Consider the following 23,840-nt stretch of genomic DNA (forward strand, 5'->3'; position numbering starts at 1 on the left):
AGGTGTCTTTATTAATGATGAGTCTATTTGCAGTCACATGTCAGATATCATATTTTGTTGCAGATAGGCTTGCTGACTTGTATCATTGATTATTAAAGATCAGAAAAGCAGCCGTGACTGTTTAGAGGCAGTGGAGAGGCTCAAATGAGATGATGACAAGAGGATGAGAAGAGGGCATGATGTTTGTTTCACTTAGTGTTTTGCAAGCTCTTGGAGGTAGCAATCAGGCGTCAGAACTGAGAAAGTTCTAAGGATGGGTCACTGGACCCAAAACATTAATTTTGATTTCTCTCCACAGATGCTACCACACCTGCTGTGCTTTTCTGGAAATTTGCTTTTATTTCTGATTTCCAGCACCCGCAGTTCATTCAATTTTTTGTATATATTTAATTAGTATGCCATCTCTTGTTCCTCAAGAAAATTTCTCCTGTTTCTGTCTGTAAGGGACCAACATTTGACTTTGCTAATCATTTTCTCTTCTCATAGTTATATAGATACTTTTATGATCAGTTTGTAGTCCCTGGAAACTTACTTTGGTCCTCCATTCTCTCCTCTTAATCACTTTATTCTTCTTTGCTAAAATCTAAACAGTTCCAATCCTCAGTTGTGTTGCTTTTCTTGTCCAATTTAAATGCTTCTTCCTATGGTCTAATATAAATTCTAACTTAAAAACCAAAAGAACTGCAGATGCTGTAAATCTGGAACAAAACAAAGTTGCTGGAGAAGTTCAGCAGGTCTGACAGCATTTGTGAAGGAAAAAACCAAATTAACATTTCGGGTCCGGTGACCCTTTCCCAGAACTTGAAGTTAGAATTAAGTTTATTGTCACGTGTATTGACATGAGTACAGGGAAAGTTTACAAGTTGCCACTTGTAGTATCATTTTAGGTACAGAATCTTGGGTAAAAGGTTAAAAAGTTGAACATTACAGTCCTCCACATTAAAGAACAGAAAACAAAGAAACACTGTTGAAAGTTAAACACCACAGTACATCAGCACTTAGCCATTCTGGGCTCACATTCCTTCACTAGGACTTGAACACCCCTGCTCTGGGCTCGGGCTCGGGCTCAAACTCAACCCTGCTGCTGCACTGGGCCACCTGCTCTCACTGCCTTGCAGCCTGTTCCTGCTACTGTTGCAACCTTGGGCTGCCTAATTCCGTTCCCACCACAGGCCACCCGGGGGTTCCTACTGCCACTCTCACTGCCAGCTGCCTTGGGCTGCCTGCTGTCACCACGGTGCAGCCTGTTACTACTCCTGCCGCCATTTTGGGCTGCCTGCTCCCACTCTCTCTGCAGCCATTCTTGGCTTTCTGCCCCCGTTCTCGCTGCCGGCCGCCTTGGGATGTTTGCCACTCTGTCCACCATGCACTGGCTTGATCTCCTCTGTGCTGCAGAAACTTGCACCTCGTAAATAGAGCTGGTATAATCAGATCCACCATGACCTTGTGAAAAGGCAGAAAAGGTTCAAGATCTGAGTGGCATTATTTTATAAATTTTCCTCATTAGGAAGTCCAGCATTTGAGAATATTACTGTTCGGACTGTCCCACTGAGACATTGGACTCTGTTTTTCAAAACATTGGTTGAGATTTAATAACATTTTAATACAAAATTGTTTCATTTGCTCTCCCTAGCCTCCTTCCTCTTTAATGCTGAACAAGAGTGTTCAGTGAATGTGTTTTATTTTCCTTCCTGTAGACGGCCTTAGCTCTGGCCATTGCACAGGAGCTGGGAAACAAAGTCCCATTTTGTCCCATGGTGGGAAGTGAAGTTTATTCGAGTGAAATCAAGAAAACTGAAGTATTAATGGAAAACTTCAGGCGAGCGATTGGTGAGTAGACTATTTTAAAGCGTTTCTTTGTGTGCACCTTGTAACCATCAAAAAGCTGTTGGTATAGCACTAAATTCTGGCAGATTTTTTGTAGGAAGTTATATAATTTAGAATAGCTCTAATTTTAGGGGCACATTCCAAAGAACAGTGGCTGAATTGTTCAGCTTAATAATCTACAGTAGTATACTGCTAAGCACTGTACCACTGCTATGAATCATTGTTCTTGGACTGTTTCTGAGTAGCTTAGGTGCTCAGGAAATCCCTTGAGAATGAAATTTGATCCTTTAAGTCCATTTCATGTATGTAATCTTAAGGGGAAAAATGGCTTGTGGATGTTGTAACCAAGTGCATCTTTAGTTTGGCCTGCTTCTGAAAACTGGTTAGTGTAATACATCATGGTTAACTGTATGGGGTTTTATATTGCTGAAAGTTATGAATAATCTCAATGCGGTGCAAGTTTGTAAGTCAGTTATGTATGTTCTAATTCCTTGCCAACTATTTTGCCTACACTCTACTGGCTGCTGATTATGTACCATTAACTCGGAAACAAACTTGAAAGTGAGAAGAAGGTGAATAATTCAGGCTTAATCACTTCATATGGAATGTAATAAATACATGAGCAAGGACCCAGTGGTCCCAAATTCCAGAATGAGTTGGATAAAAGTGTGTAGAAAAAGCAGTTGACAGCACGATGTTAAAGGCACAGAAAACATTGTAACAATTCACTAGCCATACAAGAGATGAGAGTTTATGGATGGCTCACAACAATCGTGAATGAGATATTTATTTAAATCATCCAATCTGAGCTTTAAAAGCATCCCTTTCCCTCCAACACCTTTACTTGAAGCAGTTACTAATTTCTTAAATGATTCCTGGGGTTCCCCCTTCACTTCTTCTTTAATTAAAGTTTATTCTGCATTGCTCACTGTTTGAGTAAAGAATAAATTTCTAATATACCACATAACTATTAGATCACTTCTCAGACTCCTGTGCTGTACAGTTCTATGTTCTATCAAGGAATGGAGGGATATGGACAAAGGGCAAGCAGAAGGCATCATGTTGGGCACAACATTGTGGGCCAAAGGGCCTGTTCCTGCACTGTACAGTTCTGTGTTCTACGTTCTACTTCCTTTCCAGTCTAAAATGACCTGTTTTCTTCAGTATTTTTTCTTGGTAAGGATTAGTGTCCTGTCACTTCTTTAGGTCGTCTTTTGAACGCTTTATTTATTTCTTGGTGATGGATGCTGCACGCTGTGTTTAACGATTTGCCTGATTAAAGCACTATAACATTTGATCATCCCATCTTTGTATTTGTAGCCTTCTGTATGTGTATCTTCATTAGCTTTGATTGCTGCTCTACACTGGTTGAACTTGAGGTTCGACTTTACTAAGACCCCTAGATTTCTGTTTCTGCTTTGGCTATTTAACAGCATTCATCTAGTACTGCTGTGGTTTGTTTTTCTACCCAGGAGTGGCTTTTGCAATAAATTTGTGGGCTCAGGGCAGCTGCAGCTAGAGTTGAGGAGAGGCTTTCTCAACATCCTGTATCCTCTACAAAGCTTTGGGCCCAATGTTTGCAGAAGAAACAGAAAATAGAAACAGGGTACAGCCTTCCAGGGTGCTGCCAAATTCAAAGGACAGCACATTGGCTCAGTGGTTAGCACTGCTGCCTCATGGTGCCAGGAACCTAATTCAATTCCACCCTTGGGCAACTATGGAGTTTGCACGTTTTTCCGTATCTGATGGGCTTCCTCTGGGTGCTCCAGTTTCCTCCCACAGTCCAAAGATGTGCAGATTCGGTGGATTGGCCATGCTAAATTGCCCCATAGTGTTCAGGGATGTGTAGATTCGGTGGGTAACAGGAGGATGGATCTGGGCGGGATGCTCTGAGGGTCGGCATAGACTTGTCTGGCTGAAGGGCCTTTTTCCATATTATAGGGATTCTTTGATCTATGATCCTGTTCTACCTAATTACAAATCTTGTTAAACTTAGTTTGTAATTCTCTGAACTTGGTTTTTTTTCTGACTCGACTGTCCCTCTAAGTTTGAAAACTTGAGAAAATTTGATCATTGCACTGCATTTCTGTATTCGGGTGCTTTATATTAATAACAGTGACCTTGTGTCTTGGATGACAAGGGTTTGTGCATTGTGGCCAACTGTTGGGCATCGCCTGCTGTGGCTCTGGAGCCTCACTGTAATGATCCATACAGATTGTTATTTTGGACAAGTCCGATCTCAGTGTGAAACTTAGCTTGATAGAACCATAAGTTTAATTTTTACCTTTTGTTTGTCATGGTAGGCAGTCACTGAACATACTCACAGCAGGCTGCCAATGTGTTTTTTAAAAAGGAACATCAAAGTTGATTACAAAAGGTGAAAAACTATTTTACACTGTATACAAGCTATTTAAAACTGCCTTATTTCAAATATCATAAATAAAAATGCAACCTTTTTATCGTCACTGCATCTTTACAGATATTCGACACTTATTGAAGAGCCACCCTTTTTCTCCTTAAAGGTCCGTGTTCAGTGGTTACAGCTGTACTTGGTTTCTTTCTGGAAAACTTCTGTATTTACTCAATGCTGTAATCCTTAAAGTCTCTTCTGAGATCCTTGTTACCGCTCACCTTGCTTCCAAACGTGTGATTCTTAAATTCATGCATTTTCACAGTTTCTTGGGATGCCCTCCACTCTCTGACATCCTAAGGGTGAGGATGCAGGTTTACACCTGTGCAATTGAGTGGAGGAAAAGTACCTATGAGAACAGTGGGGATAGGGAGGACTATTCAATTCTGATTACAAACCACCTTTTTTAAACAGGAAAAGATTTGGCCTTAGTGTTCAGGCAGTTAGTGCATCGCTAGTTTTAAGAAATACTTGAATGATTTAACGAGGCTGCTAAGCTGTTAACACTGAGCTCCATGGTAGTTATTGCGACCATGAAGCTAGCAATTCTACTTGGGCTCATGACCTGCCATTCTGGGATCCCTACCTTAAAGCTTGCTGTAGCTGGAGCTTAGGTCCTACTAACTTCTGAGCAACTCGGGACTTTTCATCTGCTCTGACAGTTTTGAGGGCTACCAGTCTGCTGTGCTGATTTTAAAGGTCTTTTGTCCCCAACCTGCTTCAGTCTCTCTTTCAAAGAAACTTGCAAGACAGTAACAGTCTGACTGATTCTCTTTCTAAAAGGAAACTTGTTTCTGTCTCTGTCTCCGTTTTTCTTCAACTTTATTACCAGATATCAGCCCATTTTATTTCCCTTTTCTGTGCTTTTTTTCCAAAGCACTGGAAGTTCCACCTCAAGAGTTTTTAAATGCTTCATTTAAATACATGTAACTGAATTTTCAGACAGCCTGGCAGCACATTCAGAACTTTTCTAAAACAAAACTGAAATTATTTACACACACAATGTAGAAATTCAAATCAAATCTCAAGCCATGCATGGCTCTGAACACTTCAAACATAGATTTCCAAATGAAGACAAATCATGACCTTTTAACCCACACATTTCCTATTGAGCATAATGTTGGACTAAAGATTGTGCAGTTTCCATGTAGATCCTCCTGTTTGGCCAGCTGAGCTTTTCATTTCTTCTCTGTTCTTCCAGTGCCCTTCCAATCAGCTTTTAGATGACACAGTCAGCGATCTCTCAGCTGTCAATGGTGATGCCACCATTTTGATAACTCACTTTCAAGCAGCTTGCAGTAGAAGTATGGGGCCCAGGAGGTCATAACAAGTTGGCCTATTCATCACAAAGAAGTGTTTAGGATGGCTGACAGCCAGCTACCAATGAGCATGTGAGCCAGTTTAGCAATGAGTACATGCTAATGGAATAAGCATCTTCCATGACCTCTGAATTGATTATTTTTAATTCTGCCACACCAAGCTGAGGATTTAAGACAGTGAAGTTGGAAACTGTTGACCTCCCTCTTCATGAGCATATGCCGTCCAGGTCGTCCCACTGTAGTAGAGTGCACTGAGAACACCAGCTTGGTGGACTTTCAGCTTGATTGTCTCAATGTTACAAATATAAAATGTTTAACATTGTGTCCGTTTTAATTCTTCAGATCATTTTACTGGGAACATTTAGGAGTGGCTGTGGATAGACTGTTAGTCTCAGAAGATTTTGAAACATATAAAATAATCAGAGGGTTAGGTAGCGTGGATAGGGAGAGCCTTTTTCCTAGGATGGTGACGGCGAGCACGAGGGGGCATAGCTTTAAATTAAGGGGTGAAAGATATAGGATGTCAGAGGTGGTTTCTTTACTCAGAGAGTAGTAAGGGAATGGAACGCTTTTCCTGCAACGGTAGTAGATTCGCCAATTTTAGGTACATTTAAGTCGTCATTGGATAAGCATATGGACGTACATGGAATAGTGTAGGTTAGATGGGCTTCAGGTCGGCACAACATTGAGGGCCAAAGGGCCTGTACTGTGCTGTTATGTTCTATGTATCTAGCTCTATATATAACTGGTCATAATTTAAGTTTAAATGTCTTTTAAATTCTGAGAATGGAGTTGAGGCGATGTGAGATAACTAAACTTCTGCAAGTTGAACTGGTCTTTTAGATTGCTGCCATTAAGTCGTAAGTTTGAGAAGCATTTGAAACAACGCATCAGCAGCAGCCAAGAGTCCCTGGAAACAGAAAGACTGCGATTAGGAGGGTCAGCAGTGGCAGGAGAGTCAAGGATGGGCCAGGCTGCAATTAGAAAAGTCATGGGTTAGCAGCAATCAGGAGCATTAATGAAATAGAATATTTGTGTAAGAGAGACCTCTTCAATATAGTGCTAGTTGGGTAACATGTCTATACGTAAAACTCAGTGTGGAATGATTTTAGAACAAAACTCGTGATGCTAATCTCAAGTTCGGATCCCATTTCTGTGACTTTGAGATTATTCCTGTATAAAAATTTAGACCTTGTTCTGTGATGCTTTCAAACGTTCACTTAAAAATTTTTAAACTCTACTGTCATCATAAGGTTGCTGTTTCATACTTTTATGCAACTTGAACATAACAACTATAGATTTCTGAAGCATGTGTTGATTTCAGGTGACAGATTACTGGCGCTTGTAGAATCTCAATATGTGAAGCTATTAACAACCAGCCATCTCATGTTGCCAGTACCTACAGATGATGACAAACATCTTGGAATGTAGCATTTGTCCTCTTCATGCTAATGGCCAAACAAACAAACTTCTTCGATTACTGAAAATCCTGTATTCCTTCCAGTCGAATGCTCGGGTGATAACTTCGGTATAAAGCCCCTCAATGAGAAGGGTTCCAATGTTACCTCATCATAGCTGACCTTTCCCATTATATTCTCATGAAAAGAGGAGACCATAGTGAGCTGCTTCAACCACCAACTAAATTTTTCCAGCAGCTTAAATTAATCGCCATAGATAGCATGGTTGAATGTTTAGGTGAAATTAACAAATATCGTGGTCTGCTTTGTTCATGATATATGTCATACAGTTTCTAGACTGAGTAGATTGTCAATTGAGAAGCTGTCTGTTCTGGAACCACACTGAGATTTGGGGAAGATGTGTTCATTCAGGAATCGCAGTCCGACAATGGCAACAAGGGCAAAAACATTTCTCTCAATGCTCAGCTGGGAGATGTCTCAATAACTACATCTAAAAAATGCGAAACAGCTTCCAAGTAAATTATTCAGCCCACCAAGCCCATCCTGCCATTCAGTAAGATCATGGCTGATATGTTTTGTATTTTGAATTCTACATTCTCATTGACTCCTGATAACTCTTCACTGTTCTGCCTAACAAGAATCTAAACATCTTTTAGATGAACCTACCTCCATTGACTTCTGAAGCAGAGTTCCAAAGTCACGCAACCCTCTGAGGAAGAAAAGTCTTCCTGATGCTTTTGGCCTGTAACAGCAACACCAAAGGTTAAACTGCCACCTAGATGTGGCCTGATCCAAAAAGGGAAACATCTCTTACTTGTTTAGGCCATCTCATACTCTTAAATCAAATCACCTATCACTCTTCTAAACTCCAGTGGAAACAAGTCCAGTATATCCAGCCTTTTCTCGTAAACAAAGCCACTCATTCCAGGTGTAAAGGTGCCATCTCTCTTTATTTGCACTACTTTTAAAAATTGTGTCCTGAAATAAGAGAAGAACTGTTTTAAAGTTGAGGATTGCTGTATGGTTTGAAACAAGTAACCCAATATTCCACTCTGATAGACTAGATCTAAAAGATTGTGTACAAATGAAGCTTTGGTTGGCAATAAGTAGGGGATTGGTTTGTGGATGAGTGACCTGTTACCAAAGGCAAAGGTCTTCTGCCAGCCAATATTATGTGACTAGTTCTCAGGTAGTGAAACAGCTTAAGGCTGTGAACAAGATACAGAAAAACATTTGGACCACCAGCAATTTCGGAGCACACTGCCTTTGTTCTCTTCAGTGAACTGCTTTTAGCCAGAAGAAAACCAACTTATCTTTGCTTCAAAGAACAGGAGTAAATTTGTTAGACATGATTTTTCTTTGGCAAGACCCTGCTAACACTTCTCAATTACCTTGAATTTTTGAGTCCTCAGCTATAATCTCTTAAATGACCAATTCTAATCGATCTTGTTAGGTATAAGTAACATGTTGGATATTTATCTAATATTAATCTGGACATTTGGTCTCCTATTCAGTTGTGTACTTTAGTGGATTGTTATTACACAGATGCCTGTCAACTTTATTTCTAAATCTGATTTACATGAGACAGCAGTGGGACTAAGGAATCCGCTGTTACCTTGGTGTTAATTTTATGGCTCATATTAAATATGTGTACCATATTTGTCCATTTCTGATTCCTTGACATTAGCCCGTTTAAGTTTTATACTCTGGTAATATGGATAGGTACTTCTAATTCCCAGTATTTCCTGAATCTTTACACACTTTAAAGAGTGTTACAATATTTCTTTTACATTTTTGGGTCAATTCCGTGGAGATAGTGGCATACTGGCACGGTTATTAGAAGAATGATCCAGAAAATCGGGGTAATGCTCTGGGGCACTGCGTCAAACTCCATCTAGCACCTGGTGGAATTTAAGTTGAATTAATAAACCTGGAGTATGTAGCTAGTAAGACCATAAGATATAGGCGCATTCACCCCTTCAAGTCTACTGTGCCATTTAATGAGATTGTGGCCGATTTGATCCTCCTCGGTTACACATTACTGCCTTTCCCTGACAACGCTTGATTGCCCTACAGTTTAGAACATAGAACATAAAATGTTCTATGACACAGCAGCTGCAGCTGTCAGAAGGAAAAAGATTCCTTCTCACCTCTGGCTTAAGCAGGTGGTCCGTTTGTCTGACATACTGGCCTCTAGTTGTAGACTCTCTCAAATGGATAGACTCCCTCTCCTTATCTACCCTGTCAAGACCCCTGAGATCTCTTCTGTTCTAAATTCCCTTGAGTAGATGATGATAGTGGTAAACTTGCTCTCACATCGATTAATATCTGTTTCCAATAAGCAACATTAAGAGTGTGTATTAGTAAACCTGAATGCAATCAGGAGCTTAGCCGTGGGGTTTCTGATACTTGTACACTCCGAGGCTGAATGTGGCTAAGCATTTGCTCCACAGCGCTGTCTGAGGAAGTTGCTTCTGGATCACCCCAACAAAGTAAGAGCAGTGTTGACCCACTTTTTCTGAGAAAAATAAGGTTGTTGACTTTGCCTGCCATTTATGTAGCTGTCAAATTAAAAACTCATGAAGAAATAAAAGGAAAGGAGCGCACAATAATTCCTTGAAGCGATGACGTGCCCTGTCAGAGGTTTCAGTAATTCAAGCTCTCAGATGAAACTGTTGTCAGCATTGTTGTCAGGTTGAGAGATAAAAGGAGTGCAGTTAAATCGCTCATACAGCCAGCCTCATTGATGGGCTAGCGCATATTCTGAATGTCAGTTTGGAGGAACTTTGTGAACAAATAACGCGCCTACTGAAAGATTGAGATCTTTTAGTGGAGCATCTTTCTGCCACTTTCAACCTCTCATCCACCTGGTTCGGACTAAATCCAGCTATTGAATAAATCTCCTAATTTTATCCTAAGATGCCTGAAGTAAAATCGGTGTTTCATAAATGGTTATAAAATGTGGTTGCCGTAAAACTGTCTGTTCATAAAAATCTTTCGTAATTAAACCTGGAATAAGCTTTTCATAGTTTTCATGTACTCCAACACCACAGTTTCTTTGAAAGCATCTCAACCAACCTTGCAAACAATTACAGGGGAAAGTTTACAAACTAAAAATCCCAGCCTTCATTGCCATTCCAAGCATGAAACTAGCCATTGGAACTTTAAAACAGGACACAATATCATTGATAGAATCAAAAGCAAACTTGATCTGGCCTTTATCTAAAATCTAAATGAAATCCTAGTTAGTAATTGATATGGAGTTGGTCATCATTTTGTTTAAGCTTGTGAGCCTCAATAGTCATGGAATGAGATTCCTCAGCTGTTAGGTGATACTGCTGATGTAACTGGTCATAGTCCAGCAGATAGACCTAGAAAATCACCAGGATTGTGATGCATTGGATCTTCTGTTAAATTGTGACTTTACACACGCCCACGTATGACGGAGGATTTACCCGCTCTTCTCGATCCCACAAGGAAGCAGTGGGCACGTGTGTCTGGTGCAATGATGTGTGCCAGCATCTGGCTGATTCACCAATGTTCCAAGCTTGAGAAACAGCAGCATCCCAAAAAGAAGTAGAATTTTGTCATCTTAGACCCTTTATTTCTGGTAATGCGATACGTAGGTCTCGCCATCATCCATGTCAGCAAAGTGACTGAATATCTGGCAGCAGGAAACACGGTCAGAAGATGATTTTCTGTATAGTACTCTGAAAAGGAAATTATTTGACTTTCATTTTTCCCCTTATTTAAACAAGGGGCATACTTTGTAGAATTTAAAACACAACGGTCCACATAATGGATGTCCCATCCACCATCTTCTAATCATTTACACTCTCCTCCACCAATATACAGTGGCCAGATATGCATTATGTACAAGATGCACTGCAGTACTGCACCAAGGCTCTTTTGACAGTATCTTCTAAGCCAGTAATCTTTGCCAAGAGTAAGAACAACAGACGTACGGAAATGCAATCAGCTGCAAGTTCCTATATCCTGACTTGGATCTCTATCACTGATCCTTCATTGTCACTGAATCAAAAACCTGGAATTCTCTTTTTGGCAGCTCTTCCATTACCAGGTGAACTGTGTCAGTTCAAGAAGGTAGCTTATCCGCCACCACCTCGAGCAATATGGACAATAAATGTCAATAACGTTTATGTCCCATGAGATAATAAAAGAATATTGCTGTTACTAATCGAGGATGAGGTAGCTCCACATAGGATCTCTGAGAAAAATTCCTAGGCCCTAATAACCCAGTGCCTTTAACAACTGACCTTTTTGGTGTACCATTTGCTGGCAGGGTTCTCATTATGATGTTGTTTGATAGCATTTAAGACTGATGACATGCTTTTCCCATAGAAAATTGGATGCACTGTGTATGTCTCAAGCAGCTCAATACAGTGTGTACCAACCATTTCCTAATCAATTTGATAGGAAACAGATTAAAAACATTAATATTCCTCAACAGCAAATCCTGGTTTATGTGGAGCACAAAACACACTTGACGCCAACATTTAACATTTCTTTCACAAAAGTTTTACCGGATGACTAATTTGATAATGATTCTTGTATTAGTGTTGGAATGCTTTCCAAAAATTGCAGAAGAACTATTGGAAGCAAAGATTCTGTAGTTATGAGAAATATTTGTGAAGCTAAGACATTTTGTGGTTGTTATTTTTGTTTTCTTCCTCCGCCCCAACATTTACGTGATTTATTGACCACAATTAACATTTCAAAATATCTTTTCAGGCCTAAGGATAAAAGAAACAAAGGAGGTTTATGAAGGCGAGGTCACAGAGCTGACCCCTTGTGAGACGGAGAATCCCATGGGTGGTTATGGAAAGACAGTTAGCCATGTTATCATTGGGCTAAAGACAGCAAAAGGCACCAAGCAGCTGAAGGTATGGAAAATTTTATGTATATATTCATCATGCTAAAACAAGAGAGCTGGTCTGTATTTTTGGCAGAAGGTAATATTTGAGAAAGAGGCCATATAATATTTTCTGATGTGTAAATATATCAACTTTGAAACTGTCACCAACCTGGGATGCAATCCATAAAATAAATCACAGCACTGAAACTCCAGGTTACAAACTAGAGCACAGTTTTATCAAATGATGTTGCTAAGCTAATTAATCTGCGCACTGACCTGGATTTGGTGTTACTGAGCGTGACTATCATTACTAATGTTTGTCTTTGTGTACTAGGGTTGTGTCGAGAGCACCATTTTGAGCTGTATAAGTAATATTGATGAGTACAGATCTGATGACAGAAATTGAAGAATTAGAACTGGAACATCAGAAGTTTATGGGCAAAGCTACTGGCTTGTAATTTCACAGGAAAATGAATGAAGAAGACTTTCTTTAAAACCAAGAAAATGTTTAAAGCTGGAACAACAAAGCCAGATTTTAGTTACCTAGTCACTATTTTAATTGTAAACGGACTAAATTGTAGAATTTAAGATAATAAAATGTGAGGCTGGATGAACACAGCAGGCCCAGCAGCATCTCAGGAGCACAAAAGCTGACGTTTCGGGCCTAGACCCTTCATCAGAGAGGGGGATGGGGTGAGGGCTCTGGAATAAATAGGGAGAGAGGGGGAGGCGGACCGAAGATGAAGAGAAAAGAAGATAGGTGGAGAGGAGAGTATAGGTGGGGAGGTAGGGAGGGGATAGGTCAGTCCAGAGAAGACGGACAGGTCAAGGAGGTGGGATGAAGTTAGTAGGTAGAGGATGGAGGTGCGGCTTGGGGTGGGAGGAGGGGATGGGTGAGAGGAAGAACAGGTTAGGGAGGCAGAGACAGGTCCACCCCTGTCTGCTTTCCGGAGAGACCACTCTCTCCGTGACTCCCTTGTTCGCTCCACACTGCCCTCCAACCCCACCACACCCGGCACCTTCCCCTGCAACCACAGGAAATGCTACACTTGCCCCCATACCTCCTCCCTCACCCCTATCCCAGGCCCCAAGATGACATTCCACATTAAGCAGAGGTTCACCTGCACATCTGCCAATGTGGTATACTGCATCCACTGTACCCGGTGTGGCTACCTGTACATTGGGGAAACCAAGCGGAGGCTTGGGGACCGCTTTGCAGAACACCTCCAGCTCGGTTCGCAATAAACAACTGCACCTCCCAGTCGCAAACCATTTCCACTGCCCCTCCCATTCCTTAGATGATATGTCCATCATGGGCCTCCTGCAGTGCCACAATGATGCCACCCGAAGGTTGCAGGAACAGCAACTCATATTCCGCTTGGGAACCCTGCAGCCCAATGGTATCAATGTGGACTTCACCAGCTTCAAAATCTCCCCTTCCCCCACCGCATCCCAAAACCAGCCCAGTTCGTCCCCTCCCCCCACTGCACCACACAACCAGCCCAGCTCTTCCCCTCCACCCACTGCATCCCAAAACCAGTCCAACCTGTCTCTGCCTCCCTAACCTGTTCTTCCTCTCACCCATCCCTTCCTCCCACCCCAAGCCACACTTACATCTCCTACCTACTAACCTCATCCCACCTCTTTGACCTGTCCGTCTTCCCTGGACTGACCTATCCCCTCCTTACCTCCCCACCTATACTCTCCTCTCCACCTATCTTCTTTTCTCTCCATCTTCAGTCCACCTCCCCCTCTCTCTCCCTATTTATTCCAGAACCCTCACCCCATCCCCCTCTCTGATGAAGGGTCTAGGCCTGAAAAGTCAGCTTTTGTGCTCCTGAGATGCTGCTGCGCCTGTTGTGTTCATCCAGCCTCACATTTTATTGTCAGAGACAGGTTGGACTGGTTTTGGGATGCAGTGGGTGGAGGGGAAGAGCTGGGCTGGTTGTGTGGTGCAGTGGGGGGAGGGGACGAGCTGGGCTGGTTTTGGGATGCGGTGGGGGAAGGGGAGATTTTGAAGCTGGTGAAGTCCACCTCACCCATCCCTTCCTCCCATTATCACAAATTGTAGAATTTAGTTGGCTCGAAATGCTGCCTGATGATAATATATATTCAAAAACGGAATTTCACTTACTTCTTTACCAAAAGTCAGTTGACTTCTTTTCGAATGCACTACACATTGAGCTCAAACATAATGGATACCTCGATTTTTATTTAAACAATATGACTCTTAGCTATTAGAAGCCATCAGTTTCTGATATTGACTGAGACTGGAGCATTCCTGGCCATTGCTTCCATTGTTCAAGTAGCTTAAATGATGGACCAGAGTCCTATGTACAGAACACCACCAAGTTTTAACAAAATAGAAGTTGCAAAAATAAATTACCCACCATCAGTTGATGTTTAACTTGGGAACTTTAAGTAACTAGATCAGTAGACGTACTTTAGCTTCAACTACCTGTATTTGATTGTGTATTTCTTTCCAAACCTCCCACATGTCCTTCACTGTTCCATAGAAAATGCTGACCCTGACTAAGGTGCTGGAGTAGCTATTCTTTGCACGACAGTCTAGATACTGTTTCCAGATTATTTGGCCACAGCCAAACCTAAAACCATTACACAATGTCTGAGCACATAATATTCAGATTATGCCCAAGAATGATGACTAGAATGAATTTCACCTTTTCTCTATACAGCTATCAACTGCAACATGACCTGAGATCAAGTATCTCAGAACAGAATGTGGATGAAACACTGGGCCACTCTGCCCTGAGTGGTCAATAGGGTGTTTCTGTTTTAGAATCTCTAATTAATACTCTCGTCCATAAGGATAAGTTTCATGTAAGGTTAAGGATGACTGTTTTAGTGCATTTCTTTTTTCTGTACTTATGTATCTTATTGTGTATTTCAGCTTGATCCTAGTATCTATGAGAGCCTGCAGAAGGAACGTGTTGAAGTTGGTGATGTGATTTACATTGAAGCAAACAGCGGGGCTGTGAAGGTAGAATTTCTAAATGGTTTCCAATCCGTAACTGAGGCCAAGTTGTTAACAAGGGACTAAATCTGTTAAATATTTACCTTTTGATTTCACCACAAGGTTAAAAGGGTATTCATCTGCCCTCTGTTGCTATTGTTTTTTGGTGAGACAAAGTTTGTAATCGATCTCTGGTTTTTGCTTTGGAAAAAGTTCAGGCACTTTGTTTATTTTTTAAAAAGAAGCATGAAATTGGGCAATAGGTAACAATGTCACACACCTAACTGAACAATTAAGTGTGTTGGACATTTGATGAAGTTTGTGTGCTGGGTTATCTATATTGATTCTATAGCTCAATGAATGAGCATTAACTTAGCTGGAGTGCAGGCAAGAAGGCAAACTATAGATTTCAAGGACGTAGCCAGTTAACTCCAGAGAAGAATAATGAGAAACCTGACCTTTATTGAAGGAAAGCAGGACAAGGACCCAATGGTTTGAAGTGGGTGGGAAAGAAAGTGTCTTTGAATTCTTAACTAGTGCAAATGAAAAGTAAACTTCCTGATCTCATTGTTCTGTTTACAACCAAATGTAGTATTTTAACTATTGATCTTACGGTTCAGGTGGTTAAACCTATTTTACAGTCATCTTTCTTTAGCTGCAGAGAATTATTATAACACGAAAAGTGGCGAATGAAAAGTGGAAGATTTTGATACACTACAACATTCCTAGTTCTAAAGTTGTTCTTAAAAATGGCTTCCTTGATGGCAAGTGATAATGGAATGAATAATCCAAAATACCAGGTTCAATCTCTGGTCAGTACTGGTCTCAGGAAGGGAGTGTTTTGGGGTGCTAAATTTAGCTTCAGTGCCTTTGGGAAAGAGACAGAGTTGTTGGCCAGAATTGTTGTCCTTGATTGCCATACAGTGATCCCTGTTGATAAAGTACACATGTATGGATATTAGTTAAAGAGCAAATTGGCTTGACTGTGATGCGTAACAATAAATATTCTTTGGACTTAGCATGTGAAAAATACTCAAAGGGATGGGAGTTAGGGGCCCATATTGTAGCAGGGATCAGTGTCTTTACCAGCGCAGGAAGGGAGAGAATTGGCAAAGAGAAAATTTAATAACCTAACTTAATTGCCTACTGTTTATTTTCAACATTATTTTTACTCTTTGCGTTACTCAAGTCATTCTCAAGGACCTTTAAATCATGAAGAAAATCTGCTGTACTCTTTATCAGGACAAGTTGTCAGTTGCTGGGACACCAGCTACAAAGACTTCAACATGTTCAGTGAACTGTAGTTAATATTATCTGTAGCATCGGGTCTTTTAGTAAAAAGAGCAAATTTAGAGGTAGTATTATCTAAGGAGAAGAAGAAAGCCGACTTACTGGGAAGTTAACTTGTTTTGCAAGGTCAAGGATGGACAGCTAGGTTGGCTTTGCTTGCTAAATGTGAGCGAGAGAGTTGCAATGTGTTGACTAAAGCCTGTCAATGCTGTAATTGTGTATTGGTGCCCTCCCCACTCCATTGTCTTTCTTTCAGCCTGAAGTCTGGCAGGTAATCTGACAGCACACCTGTTTTAGTCCTGCTTATCCTGGACTTTCTTCACAGAGGCAGGGCAGGTGTGATACATACGCCACGGAATTTGACCTTGAAGCTGAAGAGTATGTTCCCCTGCCAAAGGGTGATGTCCATAAGAAGAAAGAGATCATTCAGGATGTGACTCTGCATGATCTAGATGTGGCAAACGCAAGACCTCAGGTAATGAACAAGGCTTGTGACCCTTGATCACTTCACATAAAAGAGAATAGCAAACAAATGTTTGAATATGAGATCTGAAAATGCTTGCAGTGGCAAATACATTATGGTTAAAATAGTACTGGAATTAAATGCTTTAACTTGCACCTGTACGTTTTACATCAAAACACCACCAAAGTGTTTTCATGCAATTAACTTTTGTTGGATTTGTACTCTTTCTTATCTTCTAATGGGGCAGTCTTTCTGCACTAGTAAGGTCTCCAAATGCTGCTAATGCAGTGAATGGCCAGTGAGGAATATGGGGCGTGGGAGCAGAAGAACACCATTTGGCCCTTCGATCTCATCCACTATTTCAATGTGATAATGTCTGATCTGGTCTTTACTTTGCTGTCCCGTAGTCCTTCACTCCCTTATATATCAAAAATCTGCCTTGAAAAATTTGAATGACTCCCACTGTTTTCTGAGGAATATAGTTAGACGTTTTGAAATAATGTGACTAAGACAGTGCACTGTAGACCAGACGTGATCTCACCAAGGCACTTTACAGCTGCAGCAAAATTTCCCTTGTCCCGTTTCACTGGCATCAAAAAGGCAACATTCGACTTGTCTTCCTGATCACTTGCTGTACCTGCAAACACTTGGTAATTCGTATACCAGTACAACCAAATCATTGTGTATCCCCAAGTTTTGCAGTCTCTCTCCATTCAAGTAGTACACTTTTTCTGTTCTTGCAAAAATGGACATGTTCATATTTTCTGAGATTGTAAATTATCTGCCTTTTTTTTGTCCATTTGCTTAATTTTTCTGAATCCATTTACAGACTTTCTACCAACTCTTCACAATGTACACTCTTACCTAGCTTGGTAGCTAAATTTTCTAGTGACACCATATATTGGTCATCATCCACATCATGGATATAGATTGTGAAAAGGTGATTCCCCAACTCTGATCTTTGCCGCACTCTGTAGCTACAGCTTGCCACCTCTTTAAAAAGACCCATTTATATGTATTCTCTGCTTCTGATTAGCTACTCAACCCTGCGTACCCTTTCATCTTGTCTGCTATTGCTGTCTTCTGTTTGTTTACTCAGTCCCTTCCTGCCACAAACTGCTCATCATTGCCCAAATTCCTACTATCAATTGGCTCCTTTTTTTCACTTTGATATACCATATCTCTTACGTGATTCCTTATCCCACCATTTAATTTTAAACATTCTCTACCACTTCTGTTAAACAATTTACAAGAACACTGGTTGCAGCATGGCTCAGATGAAGCCTGATCTAAAGCTATAGCTCCCACTTTTTCCCAGTACTCTATGCTGGCTCAAAATCCTGGAACTCCATTCCTATATCTGGAGCCTTGTGTTCAGTTTTGAGGAGAAAGCGGGATCAGGCCATTTAGTTGGACCATCAGCCATGATCATGATGAATGGCTCGAGGAGCCAAATGGCCTCATTCAGCTCCTGTCTTCTATATTTCTATGTTTCTTTATCTGAGGAAGGATGTTCTGGCTATGGACAGAGTGCAACGATGGTTTACCAGACTGATTTCTGGAAGGCAGAAGTGAGATATGAGGAGAGATTTGATGAATTAAGACTGTAATCATTGGAGTTTAGAAAAAATGAAGAGGCTTTTCATTGAAACCTATAAAATTCTACCAGGACTAGACAAGGTGAACACATGAAGAATGTTGCTGATGATTGAGGAATGCAGACCTGGGGGTCACATTCTAAATATTTGGATGTAGGCCATTTAGGACAGCGAAGAAGAGAAATTTCTTCACCCAGAGTGTGTTGAGCCTCTAGAATTCTTTACCACAGAAAGCAATTGAGGTCAAAAGGTTAAGAAAGAAGGCTCTTGAGGAAGCCCTTGCAGATGGAAGTATAAAAGGTACAAGAAGAAAATGGCAACAATACTCAGTTTTGGATGATCAGCCGTGATCATATTGAATAGCAGAGCAGGCTCCTGTTTTCTGTTTCTAGCAGCGTTGTGGGTGTACCTTTACTAAATAGACTGCAGCGGCTCAGAAAAGCTCCATGCCACCAACTTCTCAAGGGCAAGTAAGAATAAGTAATGTATGCTAGCCAAGCCAGTGACACCCACATCCCATGAATGAGAGAATTTTTAAAAATTAGATGTTAAAAGTATGGTTATTACCTCATATTCCAGCAAAACACTGAGTTACTTATGGGGCCAATACAGGAGGAACCACCAGATTTTGAGACTGTAAAGAGCAAGGGAGTAGTTTAGAACATTGACAGTATTATGGCAATTAAATGACCAAAGATAAGGCAATTTGGAATATGGAAGTGTCTTAGAAGTGAATTGGATGATTCCCTTCCACTGGGTCATGACGAAAGGATGGAGTTAGATGATACAAGTAAGAAATGCAGAGAAGTGGTCAAATTTGAGATGTCCGTGTTTATGTAGAGGTTGAGGGAAGAATGTTGAGGCGCGAGTACAGTGATTTGAGATGGAAAGTGAAGCCACCTAGGATTAAGGGTGTTGTGCAAAAGAATGGAATGAAAAAAACCTTGGTGAGAAACTCCAGCTCAGGCTTAGGAAATGGTAGAGAATGAAGAAAGCATAAAATATAGTGAGGTGCTCACTGGAGTCTTGATTAGGAAGAGGCTCTATTTAGGAGAGCTTAATAGCGGAGACATTAGGCTGGAACTATATAAAAGTCGCCCACAGCTAGAATATGGTGTGCAGTTCTGGAGGCTACCCATTTGAAGGGATATGACTTCACTGGAGAGAGTGCAGAGATTTACCAGGATGTTGCCCAGGCTGGAGAGTTTTAGTTATGAAGAGATAGAATAGACTGGGATCTTTTTGGGAGCAGAGAAAACTGAGAGGGAACTTGATTGAATGTATAAAACTATGATGGATGGAGATAGGGTAGATAAAAAGGAGCATTTCCAATGTTGGAGGTTGGACAGTTAAGTGTATACTAATCTTATGCAGTGTGTTTTCAAATTATTGTTTGGACAGCATGTGTAAATGTAACAGTGATAATGGGAACTGCAGATGCTGGAGAATCCAAGATAATAAAATGTGAGGCTGGATGAACACAGCAGGCCCAGCAGCATCTCAGGAGCACAAAAGCTGACGTTTCGGGCCTAGACCCTTCATCAGAGAGTGGGATGGGGTGAGGGTTCTGGAATAAATAGGGAGAGAGGGGAAGGCGGACCGAAGATGGAGAGAAAAGAAGATAGGTGGGGAGGTAGGGAGGGGATAGGTCAGTCCAGGGAAGACGGACAGGTCAAGGAGGTGGGATGAGGTTAGTAGGTAGGAGATGGAGGTGCGGCTTGGGGTGGGAGGAAGGGGTGGGTGAGAGGAAGAACAGGTTAGGGAGGCAGAGACAGGTTGGACTGGTTTTGGGATGCAGTGGGTGGAGGGGAAGAGCTGGGCTGGTTGTGTGGTGCAGTGGGGGAAGGAGAGATTTTGAAGCTGGTGAAGTCCACATTGATACCATTGGGCTGCAGGGTTCCCAAGCGGAATATGAGTTGCTGTTCCTGCAACCTTCGCGTGGCATCATTGTGGCACTGCAGGAGGCCCATGATGGACATGTCATCTAAAGAATGGGAAGGGGAGTGGAAATGGTTTACGACTGGGAGGTGCAGTTGTTTATTGTGAACCGAGCGGAGGTATTCTGCAAAGCGGTCCCCAAGCCTCCGCTTAGTTTCCCCAATGTAGAGGAAGCCACACCGGGTACAGTGGATGCAGTATACCACATTGGCAGATGTGCAGGTGAATCTCTGCTTGATGTGGAAAGTCATCTTGGGGCCTGGGATAGGGGTGAGGGGGGAGGTGTGGGGGCAAGTGTAGCATTTCCTGCGGTTGCAGGGGAAGGTGCCAGGTGTGGTGGGGTTGGAGGGCAGTGTGGAGCGAACAAGGGAGTCAAGGAGAGAGTGGTCTCTCCGTAAAGCAGACAGGAGTGGGGATGGAAAAATGTCTTGGGAGGTGGGGTCGGATTGTAGATGGCGGAAATGTAATCTTGCTTCACCAATTATTTTTTCAGATTTTCAGTTTGTGAATTTTACCTTTTTATCTCTGCAGTAAATATTCCACATTCAAGTCCACATTTGCCCATGACAGCGGGATCTATCTAGACTAAATTGACTTTCATTCTTTAACTTCTGTTTATCCAGGGAGGTCAAGACATCCTGTCCATGATGGGTCAGCTAATGAAACCAAAGAAAACCGAAATTACAGGTATTTCTCCCAGCAAATGTTAAATGCTGCACTAGGCTTAAGCATGCAGTTCTGGAGATCCAAACGCACTTTCTTCCTGACCATTTGATTACAGTGCCCTTTTGGTGTTTTTTAAAGGTTTCAGATGGGCGTGCAATCCACCAATTGATATCTTGCAGATCCTGATAAAAGATTTAAAAACAGGAGTCTCTTGATTTGTGCTTTTTTATCTTTAAGCAATATTTTAAAAAGCTACTAAATCTAAATGCCGAGATAATGGGAACTGCAGATGCTGGAGAATCCAAGATAATAAAATGTGAGGCTGGATGAACACAGCAGGCCAAGCAGCATCTCAGGAGCACAAAAGCTGATGTTTCGGGCCTAGACCCTTCATCAGAGAGGGGGATGGGGTGAGGGTTCTGGAATAAATAGGGAGAGAGAGGGGGAGGCGGACCGAAGATGGAGAGTAAAGAAGATAGGTGGGGAGGTAGGGAGGGGATAGGTCAGTTCAGGGAAGACGGACAGGTCAAGGAGGTGGGATGAAGTTAGTAGGTAGAGGATGGAGGTGTGGCTTGGGGTGGGAAGAAGGGATGGGTGAGAGGAAGAACAGGTTAGGGAGGCAGAGACAGGTTGGACTGGTTTTGGGATGCAGTGGGTGGAGGGGAAGAGCTGGGCTGGCTGTGTGGTGCAGTGGGGGGAGGGGACGAACTGGGCTGGTTTAGGGATCCGGTGGGGGAAGGGGAGATTTTGAAGCTTGAGAAGTCCACATTGATACCATAAGGCTGCAGGGTTCCCAAGCGGAATATGAGTTGCTGTTCCTGCAACCTTCGGGTGGCATCATTTTGGCACTGCAGGAGGCCCATGATGGACATGTCATCTAGAGAATGGGAGGGGGAGTGGAAATGGTTTTCGACTGGGAGGTGCAGTTGATTGTTGCGAACCGAGCGGAGGTGTTCTGCAAAGCGGACTTCTCGAGCTTCAAAATCTCCCCTTCCCCCACCACATCCCTAAACCAGCCCAGTTCGTCCCCTCCCCCCACTGCATCCCAAAACCAGTCCAACCTGTCTCTGCCTCCCTAACCTGTTCTTCCTCTCACCCATCCCTTCCTCCCACCCCAAGCCGCACCCCCATCTCCTACCTACTAACCTCATCCCACCTCCTTGACCTGTCCGTCTTCCCTGGACTGATCTATCCCCTCCCTACCTCCCCACCTATACTCTCTCCACCTATCTTCTTTTCTCTCCATCTTCGGTCCGCCTCCCCATCTCTCCCTATTTATTCCAGAACCTTCACCCCATCCCTCTCTCTGATGAAGGGTCTAGGCCCGAAACGTCAGCTTTTGTGCTCCTGAGATGCTACTTGGCCTGCTGTGTTCATCCAGCCTCACATTTTATTATCTTAAATCTAAATGCCCTTTATTCTACCAGTAATTTGTTGTGCGTTTTAACAGTGCACACTATCCCCAGATTTGTGGTTTTCCTCAGCATGTTATGGTAATTTTCACTTTTTAATGTTCTAATGCAGAAATGTGGACTGTTGAGAAAAGGCCAAGAATTGATAGAAATTCTGTTTGGCTACGCAATGTTAATGTAAAATGATTTGTATTTTAGTAGATTGTCAGAAAATTAGGAGCACATTTTTCAAATTTACATTTCTTTTCAACATCAGAGGTATATACGTACCAGTTGCTATGCTCATTAGCAGCTGAGGGCAAGCTGAAGGCTGTTTAGCCCATCGAAGCTTGTCATCTAACATTTTGAATGCCTCAAGCCTTTGACATTATTATCTTACTGAGTAGATTATAGAAAACCTTTCACTCTCAGTAAGGAATTATTAATATCAATTTTTAATGTACTTTGAGCTAATTTAAATTTACACCCTACTGCCTGACTTGCTTTGAAATAATATTAGAATCATGGAAGTTACAGAACAGAGCATTACTGAGCCCCTTGCATCTATGGCAATGTTAGCATTTCAACTCAAGCAATCTCCTATAATAACTTTTCCCTGCACTGTTTTATTCTCTTCCTTTATAAATACACATCTACTTCTCTTTTTAGATATGTCATAGATTCTTCTTCAGTAACCACTTGTGGTGAAGTTTTTCATGATCTACTATTATGCTTCTAACTTTCGTCTTTCCAATAATTTTATGCATTCTTTTAATATCTTGTATGCCTAGATGAGGTGACCCCATAACCATCTCTTGTCTGTAGAATTTCAGCTTCTCCGATCTCTCTTCATAACCTACCTCTTTGTTTTTGGAATAAGTCTAAATGGTCTCCATTTTTACCATTGCACAAATGGTGGCTGATAGCAACTTCTGCTGCTGACCACAGTACCTATTTTCAATACGGTGGTGGGGAAGGGCAGAGATGGGGTGCATTTCACACGTATGGATTGCCCAAAGGCAGCTAACCAAATAAATCAGCGGCTGCTTTTGGGAAATGCACATGTGCATCAGGTCTGAGCTTTGTACATCCTTTTGAATGTCCACGGTCATCACCTTTTGCCTTTGCCTCTGAGCATTCACATAATGTGTTCCACTTGCTCCTCCTCGCCCTCTGCCTGCAGTCTAAATAATACAACTTTCCAACTCTCTTCCCTCCAAAGGAGCCATATTGGACTCTACGCTAACACTGGTCCTCTCTCCACAAACGCTGCCAGCCCTGAGTTTCTGTAGCCCTTTCTGTTTTTGTTTCAGATTTCCAGCACCTGCGGTATTTTACTTTTATATAGATGTTGAATTTTCACCATGAATTAGAATAAATGGACATATGTAGCTCAAGAAATATAAATGTAATAAGTTTTTAATGAATCTTTCTTTTTTCCAACATGACCTGTACAATAGAAACTTAAAACTTCTACATGGGCAAAAGGTGGTGGTTTGGGGGAGTATTTTGGCATTAGTTGTTGTTAGGTTGGCACAGGGACTATAAACTACTATGGGGGATTTGTCAAGGGATGTATGTTGAAATGGAAGATATGAGAGTTATAGAGTTGTACAGGGCTGTTGTAGATTGCCGTAGGGTCCATAGTGGAGCATTGGCAGAGAGGCATA

At 41.8% G+C, this 23,840-nt stretch overlaps 1 protein-coding gene across 1 annotated transcript in view; it reads left to right on the forward strand.

Moving 5' to 3' along the window:
• ruvbl1 (RuvB-like AAA ATPase 1) overlaps positions 1 to 23,840 on the forward strand; it is a 65,591-nt gene that overhangs the window by 10,171 nt on the left and 31,580 nt on the right. Inside the window, exons 3-7 of the mRNA XM_059649721.1 lie at positions 1,698 to 1,830; positions 11,727 to 11,878; positions 14,762 to 14,851; positions 16,440 to 16,589; positions 20,737 to 20,800. Coding sequence (XP_059505704.1) covers positions 1,698 to 1,830; positions 11,727 to 11,878; positions 14,762 to 14,851; positions 16,440 to 16,589; positions 20,737 to 20,800 — 589 coding nt within the window. The remainder of the gene's footprint in view (positions 1 to 1,697; positions 1,831 to 11,726; positions 11,879 to 14,761; positions 14,852 to 16,439; positions 16,590 to 20,736; positions 20,801 to 23,840) is intronic.

This window comes from Stegostoma tigrinum, chromosome 11 (assembly GCF_030684315.1).
Source record: "Stegostoma tigrinum isolate sSteTig4 chromosome 11, sSteTig4.hap1, whole genome shotgun sequence".
In the NCBI taxonomy this organism is placed as follows: Eukaryota; Metazoa; Chordata; class Chondrichthyes; order Orectolobiformes; family Stegostomatidae; genus Stegostoma; species Stegostoma tigrinum.